The 19,606-nt window shown below is 44.7% G+C and overlaps 1 protein-coding gene across 1 annotated transcript; it reads right to left on the bottom strand.

The window, feature by feature from the left end:
- Positions 1-377: 377 nt before the first annotated feature.
- On the bottom strand, positions 378-17,768 carry LOC140074610 (uncharacterized). Its single transcript, XM_072119629.1, has 11 exons — positions 17,701-17,768; positions 14,983-15,039; positions 11,747-11,948; positions 10,812-10,921; positions 9,375-9,585; positions 9,112-9,221; positions 6,680-6,902; positions 6,150-6,254; positions 4,710-4,794; positions 4,522-4,626; positions 378-2,648 (listed from the first exon to the last, which is right to left on the bottom strand). The coding sequence occupies exons 3-11, from the start codon at positions 11,940-11,942 to the stop codon at positions 2,498-2,500; spliced, it is 1,296 nt and encodes a 431-aa protein (XP_071975730.1). The 5' UTR covers positions 11,943-11,948; positions 14,983-15,039; positions 17,701-17,768; the 3' UTR covers positions 378-2,497.
- Between the last annotated feature and the right edge of the window lie 1,838 nt (positions 17,769-19,606).

Genomic DNA, 19,606 nt, shown 5'->3' with positions numbered 1-19,606 from the left:
CGCGTGTGCCAAAATCCCGGGGCAATTCAGGGGAAATCGTCGCAAATCGGAAATATTCGGGTAACACATCGGAAAAACGTGAATCGAGCCCTTAGTAAATGACCCCCATTCTGCTCAATCATCATTGCTCCAATAACTTTAGCTCTTGCTCTCAGTCCAGGACATGATGGCAAAAGAATAACCCCCCCCAATAGGTATTTAGAACCGACAGTGAAAGGTAAAGAACGTGCAGGACATCATGGGGGATTGTGGGTGGGATTTTATCGATCATCTCTTATATTAGGTACTCTTATGCAAAATCCACACCGGATACTTAGCCACAACAACTGTAAAGAACAGGTTTAATTTGTTCACAGTGAACAAATAACAGTAACAAAAAACAATGTAAACACAACTGTTCTATCCTCTGGAGAAATAGAGAATCAGAGGGCTCCAAAAGGCAACGTAACAGTGGACTGAGCCTAAAGGAGTTTATATCCATCAGAGCTGTACATGGTGTATCCACACAATCCTCTATATACTGGGTATAGATGCTGGCGCTGGTTTTGCAGAAATGGGGCTCTGGGATTCCCAGGACTATCCGAGCTTGTGGACTCCTAGATTACATGTGACCCTTTAATCCCAATTCTTGAGGGAGTGGAAATGACTCCTTAAAGGTGTAGTCCAGGGCCTTGATAAAGCTACTACTGCATGTTTTAGCTGTGGCTGCAGTAGAGATCTCTATAGGAACCGTCAGGGAAGCAACAAAGGTGTCTAACAGTGTTTCAGGGTATGTATTTGAATGTATTTGAGCACAAAGCTGTAAATAGTTTTCTTAAAGGATTTGTATTAAGTTTGCAAGTTGTTTCATATCCTGTGGATTGGGGATGACAAGCTAATCCGTGAGGGTCTGACTACCAGACCCCCAGTGATCCAGGGTACAGGGGTCCTGTTCTCACTAATGAGTGGAGCAGCAGGTCGAGCATTGCATCTTGCTTCTCCATTTGATAGACGTTTTGGATGCGTTTAAAAACGTGACAAAAACGGCACATGGGAAGGCGCCCTAAGGCCGGTGACACATGTGACGTTTTGAACTCGGGTTTTGGCCCGCTTTTAAGCAGTCCATTAAAAACCGCGTCCGTTTTTGTCCAGTTTTCCCAATTATCTTAATTAAAACCGGTCAAAAATGGATGCGGTTTTTAATGGACTACTTAAAAACGGGCCAAAAACGGGTTCAAAATTCCACATGTGCCACCATCCTTAGGGTGGTGGCACGCGTGGCCTTTTGGTTGAATTTTGAAACGCATTAAAACAGATGAGGAGAGCTGATTTATCTGATAAACATATCTGATAACATTTGCGCTTACAAAACACAATGTAAACACGATGTTAATGCATGTGTTAACAATGCGTTTACATTTACTTTTTGTTAACACATTAACACGCATGTCAGCATTGCGTTTGTAAATGCAAATGTTAACAGCAATGTAATTAGGCAAATCCTCAGCTATGAAAACACAACCAAAATGCACCAAGTGACTGCGCCCCAAGGGTGATGCCACGGCGTTTTTAGGCCGCTTTTAGTTTTCAGATCGTAATAACCGCATGCGCTTTTTACGATCTGAAAACGCACTAACTAAAAACGCCATGCGTGGCATCACCCTAATACTATTTCCAGACCGTGAAAGAGAGTGCTGGAGCTACCCGAGCGCTGTGCTCCACAATTCCCTCACTCCCATACCACTGAAAAGAGTAACATGGCGCATGCGAGCAGTCAGACCTCCCCTGATCAGCATGCTGCTCCCCATTCACAGGATTGGGGATAACTTGGAAACTCCTTTAAGACCTTTAAGCAAAGGATGTATGATCCTGGTAACCATCCACGGTCAGTTTGAAAGGTGCATGGCACAGGGAGTCGCTAAAGAGAGCTCCCTCATCAGTCCCTTCATTTTAGTACAATTGTTATATAAACTCCAAACCCAACAGAACCATTTCCGCAGAGCTACATTGATCTGAGGCGTGTGATACATTGTATGGTGCCAGCTACATCTCTATACTGGGTGTCATGGTCTCCTCATTTGCTCACATAAACTTACTGATTAACTTGCAAATTAAACAACTTAATTCCTTGACTTTTTCTGAAGACTCTGGAAATCTTTATCCTTCAGTAATCATGAAACAGAATATCCTGAGGACACGGTCACACGGTGGGTTTTGAAACGCATTACAACAGCTGAGGGGAGGTGATTTGCCGAATTACATTACTGTTAACATTTGTGTTTACAAAAAATAAAGGAAACGCAGCATTAACACCTGTACGGTTTGTTAACATGTGTTAACATCTCATTTATTCTGCGTTTTGTAAACGCAAATGTTAATAGCAATGTAATTAGGCAGATCCCCCCTCCTCAGCTGTTGTAATGCGTTACAAAATGCAATGAAAACGCACCGTGTGACCGCGTCCTAACAATTACATGACCTGATTCCCTGCCAATACAACATCCTGGCTGACTCCCTCTTACAGAGGGGAAGGGACGGCGCCGGGGTCTTTCCCTCTGGTCCGGAGCTGCAGACGTGGGGACGAGTATTGTCTCCGTTTGTATGGATGCTTCCTCACATAGCTGCAGACGAGTCTGGATTTCTTCTTCCACCTCCTAGAAGTGGAGACCCTAGAACAAAGTAATGCAACAATCAGATATCTATTACAGTAATAACAAAATCAGACTTTACATCGGGTGAGAGCGCAGATCTATGTGAACACACATGAATCAAAAATGTAACGGGGGGGGGGGAGGGGGCGGCACACAAAATATTAATAAGTATCTTTAATCAGACCTGTTTATGGTATAGGAGACTTAGTGGAGAGGGGGCTTCACCTCTATCTGTCCTAATACCACGTACACACATGGGGGTCAGGTATCACTCCTATTGCTTTCTTTTTGTGAGACTTTTCGCAGTTTGAGACTTTTTAGGCGAAGAATTTAGCAGCGTACCACAGTTATCTGCCTCATGGATTTAATGCAGTTGCCGTATTTATCTCTGTAGCCCGGATGTTTGTTCAACTTGTGGGCCCTGAAATGGTCCCATTCTTTTGCCTATTACAGGCGCTTCCCACTTAAGGACACCCGACTTACAGACGACCCCTAGTTACAGATAGGCCCCTCTGCCCCCTGTGACCTCTCTGGATGTTACTATAGTCCCAGGCTGTAAGGTGTCTATAATGAAGCTTTACTGATAATCCTTGGTCCAATTACAGCATAAAATTTTGAAACTCCAATTGTCACAGAGGGCAAAAAATTTTTTTGTCTGGATCTACAATTATAAAATATACAGTTTCAACGTACATACAAATTCAACTTAAAGAGAACCCGTCATGCAAAATAACCCCCCTAAACTAAATCTATTTTCATAAACTGCCATTAGAGAGCATTGCCTCTATCCCTTCATTGTCCCTCTACATGCCTGTAATCCTAAGCAATGAGGTCCTAAAGCTGTATGCAAATGACCTGTGAAATGTCCAATGAGTCATTAGCATATTCAAGCTGTCCACCTTATTCATGAGTGGGAGGCACAGCCACACCCCCAGTGCTTGACTGACAGCCTGTATAATGATGTGAGGCTGTATAATGATGTGCTTCCTGGTGCTGGTGGCCACGCCCCCTGCAGCCTGTGTGTGCATGTGTGTGTGTTTAGGAGAGATACAGCAGCTCCAGGCTGCAGCCATGTTATAGCAGAACATGTCAGATTCATGTGTAGCTGATGTCTGTGTCTCTCACCTGTATATTAGGAGGATGCAGCATGTCAGCAGATGCAGCACACACACTAGCAATGCTTTACTATACATTACACACAGACATGAGCAGGGGGAGGAGAGGGGAGGGGTAACAGGGGTGACATCACTGCCTCTCTGACCATGTGACCAGCCTCATTTACATGATAAAGAATAGATGATTTTACAATGATTAATGTATGAAATAACTAGATAAAGGCTGGGGTGGGATCCTTGTGAGCTGCTCCATCAGGTAGTAGTGACAGGACTAGTGGCAGAGACCTGATGACAGGTGTCCTTTAAGAACAAACTTATGGAACATATCTTGTACGTAACCCGGGGACCATGTACAAAACAGAGCACACTAGACCCAGACTTACTTTTGGGAGCTACTATTTGGGATTTAAAAGTCACCACAACAAAAAGTCGCAAAAAACGAGACTAAACAGGCAACTCATCGCATGTATTACAAAGCGGAAAAAAAATAAGATACATTGCAATGATTAAGTGGTCAACATCAGGAAACCTGAGAAAGTGGCGGCCAAAAAACTATTCAATTTAAAGGATCAAAGCTAAATTCAAAGTCAGAGCTACTTCAGTGAATATTACCTGGTGTGGGGCCCCGAGGGAGGAGCAGGGCTTATTTTCTTTGTATTCTTAGACCCTAAAGTCCTGCTCCTCCCTTCAGGCCCTGCACAAGATATAATCCAACCAATCAGATGTGATGAGATGACTTCCTTTAAGCAGTGGGTGACCCTACATTCTCCACTGACCTCTTAGCCAGACTTCTTCTCTGGAACAGAGGTGGTCCGATCATTGGTTTATCCTGAGTTAGGATCCATCTGTAGATCTGGGCAGTAAACCACGGCTCTGTTACCCTGATGAAGAAAGACAAATATCAGTACAGAGATTCTGTGTAGTGGACATGATGCCATACATAAAGCTGCTGTCTGTCACTTACTCATCAGAGGTAGTAGCGGGGGTCAGGGGTATCCCCTCCCAGATCCTGTAAGAGGGGCAGCTGGTGGAGCGCTCCTCTGTGCCACCTGCAATATCAAACACGTTTATGCATCACAACAAACCAATCCTAATTTTTTTCTGTCTTCTTTTCTGTTCTCTTTTGGCAACATCTGCCCGTATTTAGAAACACTTATGAAGCTGAATTCTGGTGCAAAAAGTGATGCAGATTGAACCAGCAATAATTTTTTTGTACAAACCAAGACCACAAATTGGCGCGATTTATGAGATGATATGAGAGGAGTCTAAAGATTGGCCCAATATATCATCCAACATCAGTTACAGGCGGTCCCCTACTTAAAAACACCCGACTTACAGACGACCCCTAGTTACAGTAAATGTTGGTCATTTACTGTACTTTAACCCTAAAGCTGTAACAGTTTTCAAATTGTCAGCAATGAAGCTTTATTATTACTCCTGGTTCTTATGACTATACAACATTTTTAAAATCCAATTGTCACAGAGACCAAAAAATATTTGTCTAGAGTTACAATTATAAAATATACAGTCCCGACTTACATACAAATTCAACTTAAGCACAAACCTGCAGAACCTATCTTGTATGTAACCCGGGGACTGCCTGTACTGTGATCACTCTTTGTTTACTCTGTCTACAAGTTATACTGGATAGGTAAATCTGGAGCTTAGTATTTATTATGTGCACAGATTTGCTAAATCAACACTTTGCAGCGTAACCTGACCACTAGGGGGAGTGAACTGAAGAAATAAGTGAGTGACCGCTATCTGTTAGGCCTCTTTCCCACACACCTATGAAAGCGGATGTATGCTACTCGCACCGTTATCACACGGGTAGCATGCCGCCACATTCATTTCAATAAGAAATACAGCCATCCACTTACATGGCCGTATTGTCCTCCATACTGGGAGCAAGACATAATATTGAACATGTCCTATTTGCTACAGTATTTCCGTTCCGTAAAGTCTATGGGACGATTAAAATATGGTTTGTGCACCGTATGCTGCCGTATATACGGGCAGTATCCTGGGAGACAAGAACCAGTGCAAGTTATTGTACGGATACAGTGACATGTGCACATACGGATGAAATACATACAGATTCACATGGCACAGAAATACAGAACTAGAGAAATCAATATAGGCAGAAATGTATAGACAGATATATGGACAGTGAGGGCGTCCTCCCTCTTGATGAGCTCCGTAAGTTTGCGACGTCTTTCCATCCTGTCTTTTACAGCAGATACCTTACATACAGTGCCGAGAAGACAAAGGTAACAACTATGTCTGCCAGTATATGTCAATGGGTACACTGAGCAGATACTTTGGAAGCAATCCCGATGTATAGGCTGAGCGTATATACCATAAACGTGATGTGAACCCAGCCTTACATAAATGTACCACTCACAGAGCTGCCTTATGACGCTCCTCACAGGCCAACATATCTCACAGTCATGTCGTATGCAGGCCATGTAATGTATAAAGATGAGTCTTGTAATGGCACAATCCGGATCTGGAAGATACAAGTTAAAGGTCACAAATTAAGGGGTTACACATAAAATTTGTGGACAGCACTAGAAGGTTTTCGCTGGGATCACAACTTTTTCTCTATCCATGATCTGATAAAGGGAGTCCCGATGGTCACACCCTCGTAAAGGAATCGCAGAGATACGAGGGTGGAACACCGCAGTGACTTCTACTCAGCTTCTATTTTGCAGTCCGGGCCTTTGCTTTAGAAATGTTTTACATAAAGGATGGGATATGTCTGTATACATGCAGACACACCTCACTGTGGTGTAATGCAGAAAGCACAGAGCACAGCAGTGCGAGGATGTTCCCCTGTGCACCTGCAGAAGCTTTGTACATATGTAGCTAGTTCATACCACTGTCTGCTGTTATGCATACATTACAGTAAACATATGTGACCATGTTTCTTACACTGGCAGTGACGTCCCCTTGTACACGACACGGTGTGTTTGATACGTTTCTGCACTGTCTGGCACTGGGTCAGGTCACATTGATGAGAATTTTCGTTGGACTTTTGGCGATTCATGCAGCTCCAGGTGTGGAACAACACAAACAGCATCTGGCGGAATTTCTTGGCGGTCTGACGATTTACACGCATGACGGATGGCAACATGTTCTTCTGGTGTATCCGCTCCTGTGAAGAATGTCAGAAGATTATCAAACACAATAGGAGATACAAGGATCTCCGATAGGGACCTCCACAAGAAGCAGCAGCACCCCGCCTGTTGCTGTGCCCCTTTAGAGAAAGATATACAGGCAGCCCCCGGGTTAGGTACAGGATAGGTTCTGTAGGTTTGTTCTTAAGTTGAATTTGTATGCAAGTCGGAACTGTATATTTTATAAAAGTAACCCCAGGCAGAATTGGATTTTAGTAAAAGTAATCCCAACTGGAATTTTAAAATGTAGGATTGCCATAAGAACCAGGAATTACAATAAAGCTTAATTGCAGACACCTGTGATAACTGATGTATAGCGGTTTATTGTAGCCGAAGGCTAAAGTACGGTAATAACCAACATCCAGAGGAGCGTCTGTAACTTGGGGTCGTCTGTAAGTCGGCTGTTCTTAAGTAGGGGACCGCCTGTATACACATACAAGGAGAAAAGCTCTGATATGGTGTAGTATTTTTATGTCATTTGTTGTATAGTTGTAGGTGGAGGCTCAGCTTCTGTGGTTGTGTAGTAGCTACAACCAACTAATCTCGCTTATTCATCCCATCCACGGGGCAGCCCCTTGGTGACCCAATCGCCAGAATCCGGAGGGTGTTTTCATATATCCAATACAGAAAACGAGCAATGCTTGGCTCACATAAAATACTATCCAGTGCTCGACCGTGGATAATACCGTATTTTCCGGGCCATTAGGCGCACCGGAATATAAGGCGCATTAGTCCGATGCGCCTTATATATGTAATAATTCCATATATAAGGCGCATCGGACTATAAGTCGCGGGGTCCGGGGGCGTGGCGGAGGTCCGGGGGCGGAGCGACGCGGAGACGCGGGGAAGGTGAGTGGGGAAGGTGAGGGGGAGGTGGAGGAGGGCAGCGGACCATACTTACATAGGTCCCCGCTACCGGAGACAGCAGATCTCCAGCGGGAACTGCAGACCACGCGGCAGAAGTTGTTCGTGCCGCGTGGTCTGCAGTTCCCGCTGGAGATCTGCTGTCTCCGGTATGGTCCGCTGCCCAGCGCCATACATAGGGCGCACCGGACTATAAGGCGCACTTTGGATTTCCAAGGAAATCCAAGGCTTTTAAGTGCCTTATAGTCCGGAAAATACGGTAATTACTTTACTCGATTAAAAATTATATATAATAAATATACATATATCTAAAAATGTAAAATCATAAATAGAAACCACGCTATGAATACCCGTGGGGTTCACAGTGTGTTTTATATTTATGATTTTAAAGGGAACCTGTCACCAGGAGAACCATTTTAAGCACTCCCCCAGTACCCATAGAGCATAGTACATACACTGCCAAAGAGTTAATGTATAAAAAATAGGTTTTACAGAAAAAAAAGATATATAGTACCTTCCAATGCCATGTGCTGTGTGACTAGGCTGTAAAACCTATTTTGTATACAATAACTCTTTGGCAGTGTATGTACTATGCTCTATGGGGACTGGGTGCTAAAAATGAAGAATATATCAAGAGATGACCTGGGAAACTATGAAAAAGACACTGTTGGCTTCATTGGAAATCCTTCCAAGCCTCATTCATACCCGGGCTCTTCAAGGTAAATCATTCCACCAGGTAAAGCTTTTATTATCTATTATGGGATGATTGGCCTCCACCTCATAGGGGTTTTATTTAACTTGTGTGACTTTTAATTAAAATGTATTTAATTTTCTGGAGAACCAAAAACCACTGCTTCTCCTTATGACTACCCTCCCTAATAATAATAATTAATAATAATTCCTTTATTTATATAGTGCACACAGATTACGCAGCGTTGCAGAGAGATCACCAAATCTCCCCATTCTCCTCCTTATCCCTTCTCTCACCTCCTCTTCCCAACAAAGATATTTGCAGTGCATCCGTCCAGATAAAGCACCATTACGTCTCCAGGGACTAAAAACCCTTGCACGAATTATACCAGCTGCCCCACAACTCACTATGGGTACGGCCACATGATCACAACCCTAACTGGGGCCGTAATCTGGAGCACATATTGTGCCCAGAACAAAGCCCCAATAGAGGTCCATTATACTCAGACATGGAGCTCTGTGACCGAGCAGACGGCCGTGCCACAAAATGTAGGGCAGGTCCTATCCCAGCCCAGATTTGCAGCCCGGCCGCGCAGCTTCCTTTGGAGACTGGGGAGGGGAGGAACTTTTTACCAAAGTCTTTTGCTTGCGATCTTCTCTCAGATTCTGGACCAGAAGACAATCCTTATTACTGCAGACCTTCCAATGGGAAATGATAGCACGAGAGGCAGCACATCCAGGAACTACGAATACGAAAGACCATTACATCATAATGGAAACCAAAGTGAAAGTATTTAACATAACCATATACTGGAAATATGACTCTAAAGTGACCTGCAACAACCCCAAGGCTGGTGGTCCTGGAGTCCACATGTTCCTACGTGTGTAGCACTTACTCTGGCAGGACATGCCGGCTCTGCAGTACTTCATGTGGCTGAGCACGGTGTCCACACTGCGGCACAGGGGCAGGTCGCTGTACTGCTGCAATGGCGTCTTCATGCACAGCTCACATTTGTGTTTGTGGAACTGATGTATCAGCTGGCGATAGAGGTTTTGGCAGGGGCTTTCCACAGACAAGAAGGATTTCACCTCTGATTGTAAGTGCAACTGAATAACGACAGGAAACTCGTTTACAGAAAGCAGACAACACGATCCCCTCTCACAAGGATTTCATCAGATGACAGTAAAAGGAATGAATATGCAGAAAAGGTTTCAGGGATGTGGAAAGGGAAACTAGTCACAGGTCATGTCCCAAGGCTTCTGAAAAGTCAGGCAATGATCTATAGTGAGACATCATCTATAAGGTAGAAAAACAATGTCTCATTTCTCTTTTCCCACCCAGAAATACATTTTCTGCATATTCCTTTTCCCAGAATTCTCATCAGGGAGTAAATGAGCTCTAAGACTGTACGGCTGCAACATCAGTCGCCCTAGGGTGGTGGCACACGTGGCGTTTTGAACTTGTTTTTTAGTCATGCAATTTCAGTCTGTTAAAACACTAGTTTTAGTTAAGATAACAAAAACGGATGCGGTTTTTAACGAACTGAAAACGCATGACTAAAAACGGGTTCAAAACGCCACGTGTGCCACCACCCTTAACGCTGCTTTTTAATGATGTTTTGAAACGCAATTTACAGCCAACCGTACATGCGTTTATTCTGAACGGGGAGCATGTGTTTTGCATTGTTCACAGGGATTTTAGATTGTGTACATCGGATGCTCACACCTCTCAGGGCGCGTTCACACGGTGCGTTTTGGTTGCGTTTTCATTGCGTTTGAAACGCATTACAACAGCTGATTTGCCTAATTACCGTTTACGTTTGTTAACGCAATGTTAACACATGTGTTAACATCGCGTTTATGATGCGTTTTGTAAACGGAAACGTTAACAGTGATGTAATTAGGCAAATCACCTCTCCTCAGCTGTTGTATATGCGTTTCAAACGCAATGAAAACGCAGGTCAAAACGCAACGTGTGAACGCGCCCTCAGGGTACGTTGCACTAGAATTGTGTTTACCAACACAGCGCTAGTGCCCGGGGGGTAGGGGGGGGGGGTTGGGCAGGCCGCGGTTTGCATATGCGTTTTCAGTGAAACTCATGTGTTCGGTAACCAGCACCCTTGAAATGCAAGACGCTGGGTGCTGGTTACTGACGGCCACTCTAGTGAGACGAGTGAACGCACCCCCACTGATGGTTCTCTGGAATCTACAACTGACTTGGGAACACATGAAGTTGTGTTCACGGCTGCACCGCAAAAAAACTGTATGTAAATGTAAAGGGGCCGTGTTAAATTGTGCATGAGCCACGGTGCGAGCCTGGATTTACATCTCACCTGGATCTTTCTCTTGCGATCCTTACTTAGATTGATGACAACAGGACAGTCTTTATTTCTGCAGATCTTCCCGTGTGACATAATTACTCTTACAGAAGGACATGCAGGAACTATAGAGAAAACACAGGGAACCTGTCAGGTAGATAGGTCCTTATCTACCTATATACTTACTGTCCTATACTGTTCTAGTGAGTCGCATCTGACCTGCTCTCTGGTGCTCCTGACACCTTCAGGGTAACTCAGTATAGTTGGGCAAGTAAACCTTAGCGTCACTTATCTTTGTGCCTGAATTCACGCACATGAAGCCAGGGAGTAGGACTCCAGCTTTCTTCACCCACTTTGCAGGTCCTGGGAGCCGCAGAACTAGGAAGGTATCAGTACAAACGAGTGCGGCCTGTGTATACATACCGTATGGTGGCACGATCCCACAGGCTGCACACAGAGCAGTGGTCAGGGGTCCCTGCGTTATATAGAAATATAATGCATGGCGTTCCCTCTGCCAGCCGAACAGAAGCACCAAGACTATACTAACTATTACAGTTCTGGTGCTGTTGTTCAGGGAACGTTCTTGTATAATTTCTGTATAACGCAGGTACTCCGGTCCTCTGCTCTGTGTGCAGCTCACAGGATCGTGTAACCATATGGCACACATACGCAGGGTGCACAGGTTTGTGTGCAAGAGCCCCAAGTCCAGTTGCCCACAATTGAGTCCAATCTGAAAACTCACTGCAGGGGCTTGCAGGATTTCTCACTTTCATGCTTACCTTAATGCTGCTCTGTGTCCTAAGAGGGGTATTCCAGGACGTTATTACTAACAATGTCTCCAGCATATTATAATAGTAGAGTCCCAGCACAATTAGTGTTGATATAACGGATGCCCCTGCATTATGTGTCATGTTATATTCACTATATAACACATCCATAAGTGACCTTACATTGACAGGACATCCCGGCTCGGCAATACTTCATGTGGCTGAGAATGGCATCCACGCCGTGGCACAGGGGCACTGCGCTGTACTGGGTGATGCCTTCTGTACTGTAACATTTCTCACATTTATGATTGTGAAACAGGATGACCAGACGCTCGTAGAGGAGTCTGCACACACGCTTCATGGATTCGGAGGACGCCATCACTTTCTACAAAAGTAACCAAAAGTTACACATGAAAAGGAAGCAGCGGAAGCATCACAAACGCTCCAGACACGTCATGTACAGTCAGAGGATTTCCCTGTCACACAGCCAGGGGCATGGAGCCTAAGGTCACGTTCACACGTGTCGATTGAATAGCGCATGTGATCAGGAACAAGCACCTCCTGTTTTGCATGTAAACGATACACGACACGTGGTGCTTGTTACCGGCTGCAATCGTTTAGGTCTAACCGCAAGAGGTGATGGGGCGTGTTGTGTTCTGAAACGCAACGCAAAGGCTGCGAGAGGGGGGTCAAGATCCACTATTTACTTATGTCGTCCTGTGGTTAAGAAAACTGAAAAATGGTGGTGGTTGTATCCAAGGACGGCCATCTCATTTCTAAGGGACAACATAGCGACATTTATGGGAAATTATCTTCACACAGGGACATTTAAAAAAAACAAAACATTCAATTAAAGAAATGTGTATACATGGCAGATGAATGAAATTCAATGTGAATCCCAAGTGAAAATTTCCCTTTAAGGCTACATTCACACGGGCGCTTGGAGACGTATATATATACGTCCCCCATAGGCCGGCAATGGCCACGCGGCGTGGTACCGTACCGTGTCCGGGAAAAGATAGTACATGTCCTGTCTTTTCCTGTAATATGGCGCCGTGCTCACCCCATCCCCCTCTCCCGTGCGCCGCCGTGTGTGTGAATATAGCCCAAGTGTGTATTTTATTACTACATATTTACAGGTATGACATAACTGTCTGATACATGTAGCTGTCACCTCCGGGAGGCTCCTGCTATTAAAAGAGAGAGAATACGGGTGCAGTCAGGTGGCCCCATGTGTGAATGGGCTCCAGCACATGTAATATACTTATATACTGGTTACAACTGTTAGATTGTAGTGTAATAAAAGCCCAGTATACACAGGATACAGGGGAGTGTACACAGGATCAGACATATTCTTCCCTAGGAGATGGGAAACTTGTCACAGATGACGGAATAAGAAATCCCCGGGATGTTTTTCCCCCGTCCTGTTGCTTTTGCTTTCTCTCTCTCCGGTGTAGCTCCGGGCTTTCGTTTCCTCCTCTTATCCCATGAATTTCATTTCCTGATTTTAGCTGCTGAGGAGCTGCAGTTCCCTGGGGCGGCCACTATACTTTGTGTGGAGGCAGATGCTTCTTCATAGGTTCCTGGTGATAGGTGCCAGCCTTCGGGGTCGGACCCCCATCTGTTTGGTTGCACGTGGCTGAGGCTGAGCACACCCCGTGTCTGTGAAAGCCTTGTAAACCCAATTACAATGTGATACCATTGCCTTAAAGGGGTCGTCCACTTTCAGCAAATAATTGATGTGGTTTGTGTAAGGAAAAGTTTTCCACTTTTCCAATACACTTTCTGTATCAATTCATCACAGTTTTTCTAGATCTCTGCTTGCTGTTATTCTATAGAAAGCTTCTATGCTACTTCCAGTGGATAGAAATCTGTCCCTGGTCATGTGATGTCACACAGGTGCACAATACATTGTATCCCTGGTCATGTGATGTCACACAGGTGCACAATACATTATATCCCTGGTCATGTGATGTCACACAGGTGCACAATACATGATATCCCTGGTCGTGTTATGTCACACAGGTGCACAATACATGATATCCCTGGTCGTGTGATGTCACACAGGTGCACAATACATTATATCCCTGGTCATGTGATGTCACACAGGTGCACAATACATTATATCCCTGGTCATGTGATGTCACACAGGTGCACAATACATGATATCCCTGGTCATGTGATGTCACACAGATGCACAATACATGATATCCCTGGTCGTGTGATGTCACACAGGTTCACAGTACGTTATATCTCTGGTCATGTGATGTCACACAGGTGCACAATACATGATATCCCTGGTCGTGTGATGTCACACAGGTGCACAATACATGATATCCCTGGTCGTGTGATGTCACACAGGTGCACAATACATGATATCCCTGGTCATGTGATGTCACACAGGTGCACAATACATTGTATCCCTGGTCATGTGATGTCACACAGGTGCACCAGCCGTGATATCACACAGAATAATCAGAGCCGAGTTATACTCATGGCTCCTGCACCCAAGTGTCTATCACATAACCAGGGACAGATTTCTATCCACTGAAAATAAACACAGAAGCTTCTATAGCAGGACAGCAAGCAGAGATGTAGAAAACAGTGAAGAATTGATACAGAAAGTGTATTGGAAAACTGTATAACTTTTCCCTACACAAACCATATCAATTATTTGCTAAAAGTGGACGACCCCTTTAACATTGGAAGGAAGTGGACGACCCCTTTAACCATTCACACGACCGTGTGCTATCTGTGGAAGTAACGGGAGACACACAGTCAAGATAAAGGGGCAGATTTATCAAGCAGTCTGAAAGTCAGAATATTTCCAGTTGCCCATGGCAACCAATCACAGCTCAGCTTTCATTTCACCAGTGCTCATGAATATTTTAAAGGGGAGCTGTGATTGGTTGCCATGGGCAATTGGAAATATTCTGACTTTCAGACTGCTTGATAAATCTGCCCCAAAGTGTTTGTGTGCAGGAAGCCTTAAAGGGCATCTACCACCAGGATGAATGACTGTATGCAAATGAGCCTCAGGGGCTCCAGGCTCCATAGGTGTTAATGCCCCTCAGGCTCATTTGCATACAGTCCTTCGTCCTGCTTTAAGGCTCCCACACACCAGATGTAGTCGGTTCTTGACTGCTGCGAGGGATGGGACTCCTTGAATCATATTGACAGATGATGCAAGGAGTCCCTTCCTCACATTGTAACGATAGGGATAAATACTACTAAACCAGGACTGGGGCTAAACATAAAATGAGAAATGTGTGGGCAGCTTCTGCAGCTGTGGGTATGTGGGGAGAGCTTAGCCCCTGCATGCTACTGCCAGGACGGATCAGACATATCAACCAGTGATCTACTGATCCCGTCCTGATAGTGTGCGGTGATTATGTAAGGAATGTAATATGAATACTCACAAGTTCTGTAGACGAGAAGAGCGGCAGCTTCTGCTTCTTCAGTCACAGACGAGGTTCCTGAAAATGAAAATACAGTCACTTCCTTATTGAGTCAGTGAGACCGCGCCTCCGAGAGACGTCACTGTGTGCAGCCACACGACTGCGTGCCCAATATTATCTCCTATAGTCACACGCCTCAACCGGGGAGACAAGTCACAAAAGTCTGTGCAAAAAAACCCAAAGTGCTTTGTTCTTCTCTACGTGGCAGGGACTTGGCTTATCGGGAGGGGGCATCGCTTTCCATGGGTTTGGTTTTTACGTCTGGTCTGATGTCTGGTGATGGATTTTTTTGGACCTACACAAAATGACACCGCTACACACAGTGCATGCTCAATACAACCCCCCCTCCATATGTTTGGGGCTGGGTACACATGCAGAGTTTGTTAACCCTTTAAAGGTTTGGCCCTTTTTTGTTTATTCATTTCCATTTTTCACGCCCCACCTTCAAAAATCTATAACTTTATTATTCTTACATGTACAGAGCGGTGCGAGGGCTTGTTTTCTGTGTAACAAATTGCACTTCCTATATTCCATGCCGTGTACTGGGAACCGGGAAAAACATTCCAAATGCAGTGAAATTGTAGAAAAGAAAACGCATTTGCGGCGTTTTCTTGTGGGCTTGGATTTTACGGCTTTCCCTGTGCGCCACAAATCACAGGTCTGCTTTATACTTTGGGTCGGCGCTGTCACGGGGATGTCACATTTATAATGTTTTTGGACATTTACAAAAATTATAACCTCCTGTACAAAAACATATTTTTTTATTTTGCCGTCTTCTGGCGCTAATAGCTTTTTCATACTTAGGTGCCCGGAGCTGTGGGTGGGGGTCTTATTTTGAGACTTTTGATTACGTTTTCAATGCTATTATTTTTTAGGACTATTTTTTGTTACGGGGTAAAACACAGTGGAAAAACCTTATTATATTTTGATCGACCGGGCATTTTCGGACGCGGCAATACCTGATGTGTTTATGATTTTTACTGTTTATTAATATTAATATCAGTTCTACGGAAAGGGGGGTGATTTGAATTTTTGATATATTTTTTAACTTTTAAAATTTTTTTTTTTTTTACTACTATTTTTCAGACCCCCTAGGGTACTTTAACCCTACGTTGTCTGATTGATTCTACCATATACTGCCATACCACAATATATACAGTATATGTGGATTTTCCTCCTCATTCATTACAAAGTGTGAATCGCACAATATAATCAATGGGTTAAAACGAGAGCCTCGGGTCTTCGGAAGACCCCAGGCTGTCATGGCGACTGATCGCCGCTCCCCGATGGAGTCGCGAGGAGCGACAATCTACTCCAAGCTGGCAGCGCCCATGCTGGCTCTTTACAATGTAGGGGAGCCTTCACGTGTGGCGTTAACAACCAACCAACAGGCCCATACCTTCAGTTTGAAAGCAGCCTGAAGATAACACAGGCCTATAACCTTAAAAAAATCCCCAAAAATAGACAAAAGTTTCCAGAATTTAAGGACATCTACCACCAGGATGAAGGATTGTAAACCAAGCACACTGATGTACTGGTGTGTGCCCCCCTCTGGCAGGATCCGCTCTTCTTTTAGAAGTCCCTCAGCCTTATTTGCATAATTTTGAAAGCCTCTTTTTCTTAAAGCCAAGGGTATAAGAAGCTCAAAGAAGATCAGATCCTACCAGAGAGGGGAGCACACCAGTATGTCAGTGCTTGGTTTACAATCCTTCATCCTGGTGGGAGATGTCCTTTTAAGATGAATGTCTCTCGGGTGCTACTTACCGATCCCATGCATATCATATATATGCGATTGGGCTGAGCTCTGCCCTCGTACATTTACATTATGTTACTCCACATGGCGTTTACCTTGCAACGGGCAGTGCACATGCGGTTTCATAGAAATGAACGTGATGGGTAATAAGCACCCAATGTTTTGGCAGCGGGTCCGTGCTACCAGTCAAATGTGTTTCTATGGAAACCAATATGCGACTGACCGAGATCCACCCACGTAGATTTACATTGAGTTTCTAAACTGAATGCAAATGCAACGGGAACGCAAAACACCGGCGGCTCATTCCCGATCGCAGGCGTTTCCATAGAAACGCCGATGCGATCGGGCCGAGGCCCGCCCCGGTGGGCACGACTTTGACTGCGTTTGCAAGCGCAGACAAAGCGCCACGTGTGGCGCTGGCCTTAGGGTGATGCCACACCCTAAGCTGTCCGTTCTGAACACGTTTTTGGTCCGTTTTTAAGCTGTCCGTTAAAAAACGGATGCGGTTTTGATAGGTCTTACCAATTATCTTCAAAATTATGGTAAAAAAACAGATGCATTTTTTTAACAGACTGCTTAAAAACGGACCAAAAACGGGTTCAAAAAGCCATGTGTGGCATCACCCTTAGGCTACAGTCACACCTGGCATTTTGAACCTGTTTTTGGCCCGTATTTAAGCTGTCCGTTAAAAAAAAATGCATGTTTTTTTGACTGGTTTTAGCAATTATCTTAATCAAAACTGGTCAAAAACGCACACGTTTTTTTAATGGACTGCTTTTAGTTACAGAAGTGACAATGCACGTGGCAATACTCGTCCCTCAGCCTGAGTAGGAAACCGTGGCCAAGAAAATGTACTTATACTCCCTACAGTATGTGCACTGATAAATACTGGTGCTGAAGAGTCCATACAGTGTGCTGCCTCCTACCACAGATAATAATATGTGATAACCAGGCACAGGCCAGGTCTTGGGCTGCATAGGGGACATATATACAGTATAGCACAGCAGACTGGCCGCCATCTTAGGTGGCACATTCACAGTCACACAACATGGACGCTAAGCCCCGCCCACCGGCACCGCGCGGGAATCCTCGCCCTCCTGTCACACATCCCGCAGCCCCTTAGAGTCATATATATGTCTACAATGGTAAATCACAGTCACCTCAGAGGTGGAAGCCGTTCACCTCCGTCCCGGAGAGGAGAGCCGCGCCGCTGTGTCCCGCTCCTCTGAGGAGGGCTCTGTGAGGCGGGAACATCTACTTCCGGCCACTGCGCGCCACATCCTGAGGTAATTTACATCCAGCGCTTGGCTGGAGGTTGTTGTTTTACCATCATGTCCTTATCCTGAGACTTGTTCTCCTGACAAGGACGAGTACAAGTCTCCTCAGAGGAATCATCACCTCAGTTATTCAGCAAAATGGCGGCAGTGCACCCCCCTTGTACGATAATGCTGCTAGATCAGTCCCTCATATTAATCCTCTACACCTTCATTAAAAAAAAAGTAATTATGAGTTAGGAGGTGATTGTTAATTGATCATTAATTCATTTTGTCAATAATAAATATATATATATATTTTTAAATGTTTTATTAACCTCTTAGGCTGTGTTCACACGTTCCGTCTAGATTGCGTTTCAAAACACAATCCAGATGAAACGAGGAGGAGATCGGGCCGTGTAAACAGAAACGCGTTACAATCGGTAATAAGCTCACGTTGTTTGTCACATAAAGAATGCAAAACTGAGGGTGTGATATCACACGTGGCGTCTTTAGGCCGTTTTTGGTCCATTTTTAGCTAGTGCGTTTTCAGATCTTAAAAAACGCATCCGTTTTTGTCCGTTTTTAATTGCGCAAATTTGGAAAACCAGACAAAAACGCATGCTTTTTTTACAATCTGAAAACGCACTAACTAAATCGGCCTAAAAACATCCTAAAAACGCCATGTGTGACATCACCCTGACAGAACGCAGCTTCAGGGTGGTGAACACGTTTTTGGCCTGTTTTTAAGCAGTCCGTTAAAAAACGCATGCGTTTTTCACAGGTTTTACCAATTATCTTAATTAAAACTGTTCTAAAAGCATGCGTTTTTTAACGGACTGCTTAAAAACGGGCCAAAAACTGGTTCAAAACGGCACGTGTGACCGCAGCCTCACGCCGGCCATTTTTTTTTCAATTCCTACAGATGTCATTTATGTGGTTATAACTTATAAACATCTTTACATATCCAGGGAGCTGTCACACGTTATGTAACAGAACCAAAACGCACTGCGCCGGGGCGCGGACAGTCCTATACCCGCATGCAATCTACAATCAGCTCTCAGCCGGCCCAGTGCGTTTTGATCGCGTTACAAAACAGAATCTGAACGCGAACGTGTGACTCCACCCTTAGGGTGCGATCACACATGGCATTTTGAACCCGTTTTTTAAGCAGTCCGTTAAAAAAACGCACGGACGGCTTAAAAGTGGGCCAAAACGCCACGTGTTATTGCACCCTAAGGGTCATGTCACACATGGCGTTTTAAGGGTGAAGACACACGTGGCGTTTTTAGGCCGTTTTTGGGCCGTTTTTTGTTAGTGCGTTCTCAGATAGTAAAAAACGCATGCGTTTTTGACCAGTTTGAATTAAGATAATTGGTCAAACCTGCCAAAAACGCATGCATTTTTAACGATCTGAAAACGCAATAACTTAAAACGGCCCAAATACGGCCTAAATTAACGCAAAACACCGGCGGCTCGTTCCCGATCACAGGCGTTTCCATAGAAACGCCGGTGCGATCGGGCCGAGGCCCGCCCAGGTGGGCGCGACTTTGTTTGCGTTTGCAAGCGCAGACAAAGC

The sequence above is a fragment of the Engystomops pustulosus genome, chromosome 8, assembly GCF_040894005.1.
Source record: "Engystomops pustulosus chromosome 8, aEngPut4.maternal, whole genome shotgun sequence".
Lineage (NCBI taxonomy): Eukaryota > Metazoa > Chordata > Amphibia > Anura > Leptodactylidae > Engystomops > Engystomops pustulosus.
The sequence above is the reverse complement of the archived record's forward strand: the minus strand, read 5'-3'. Positions and strand labels throughout refer to the sequence as shown.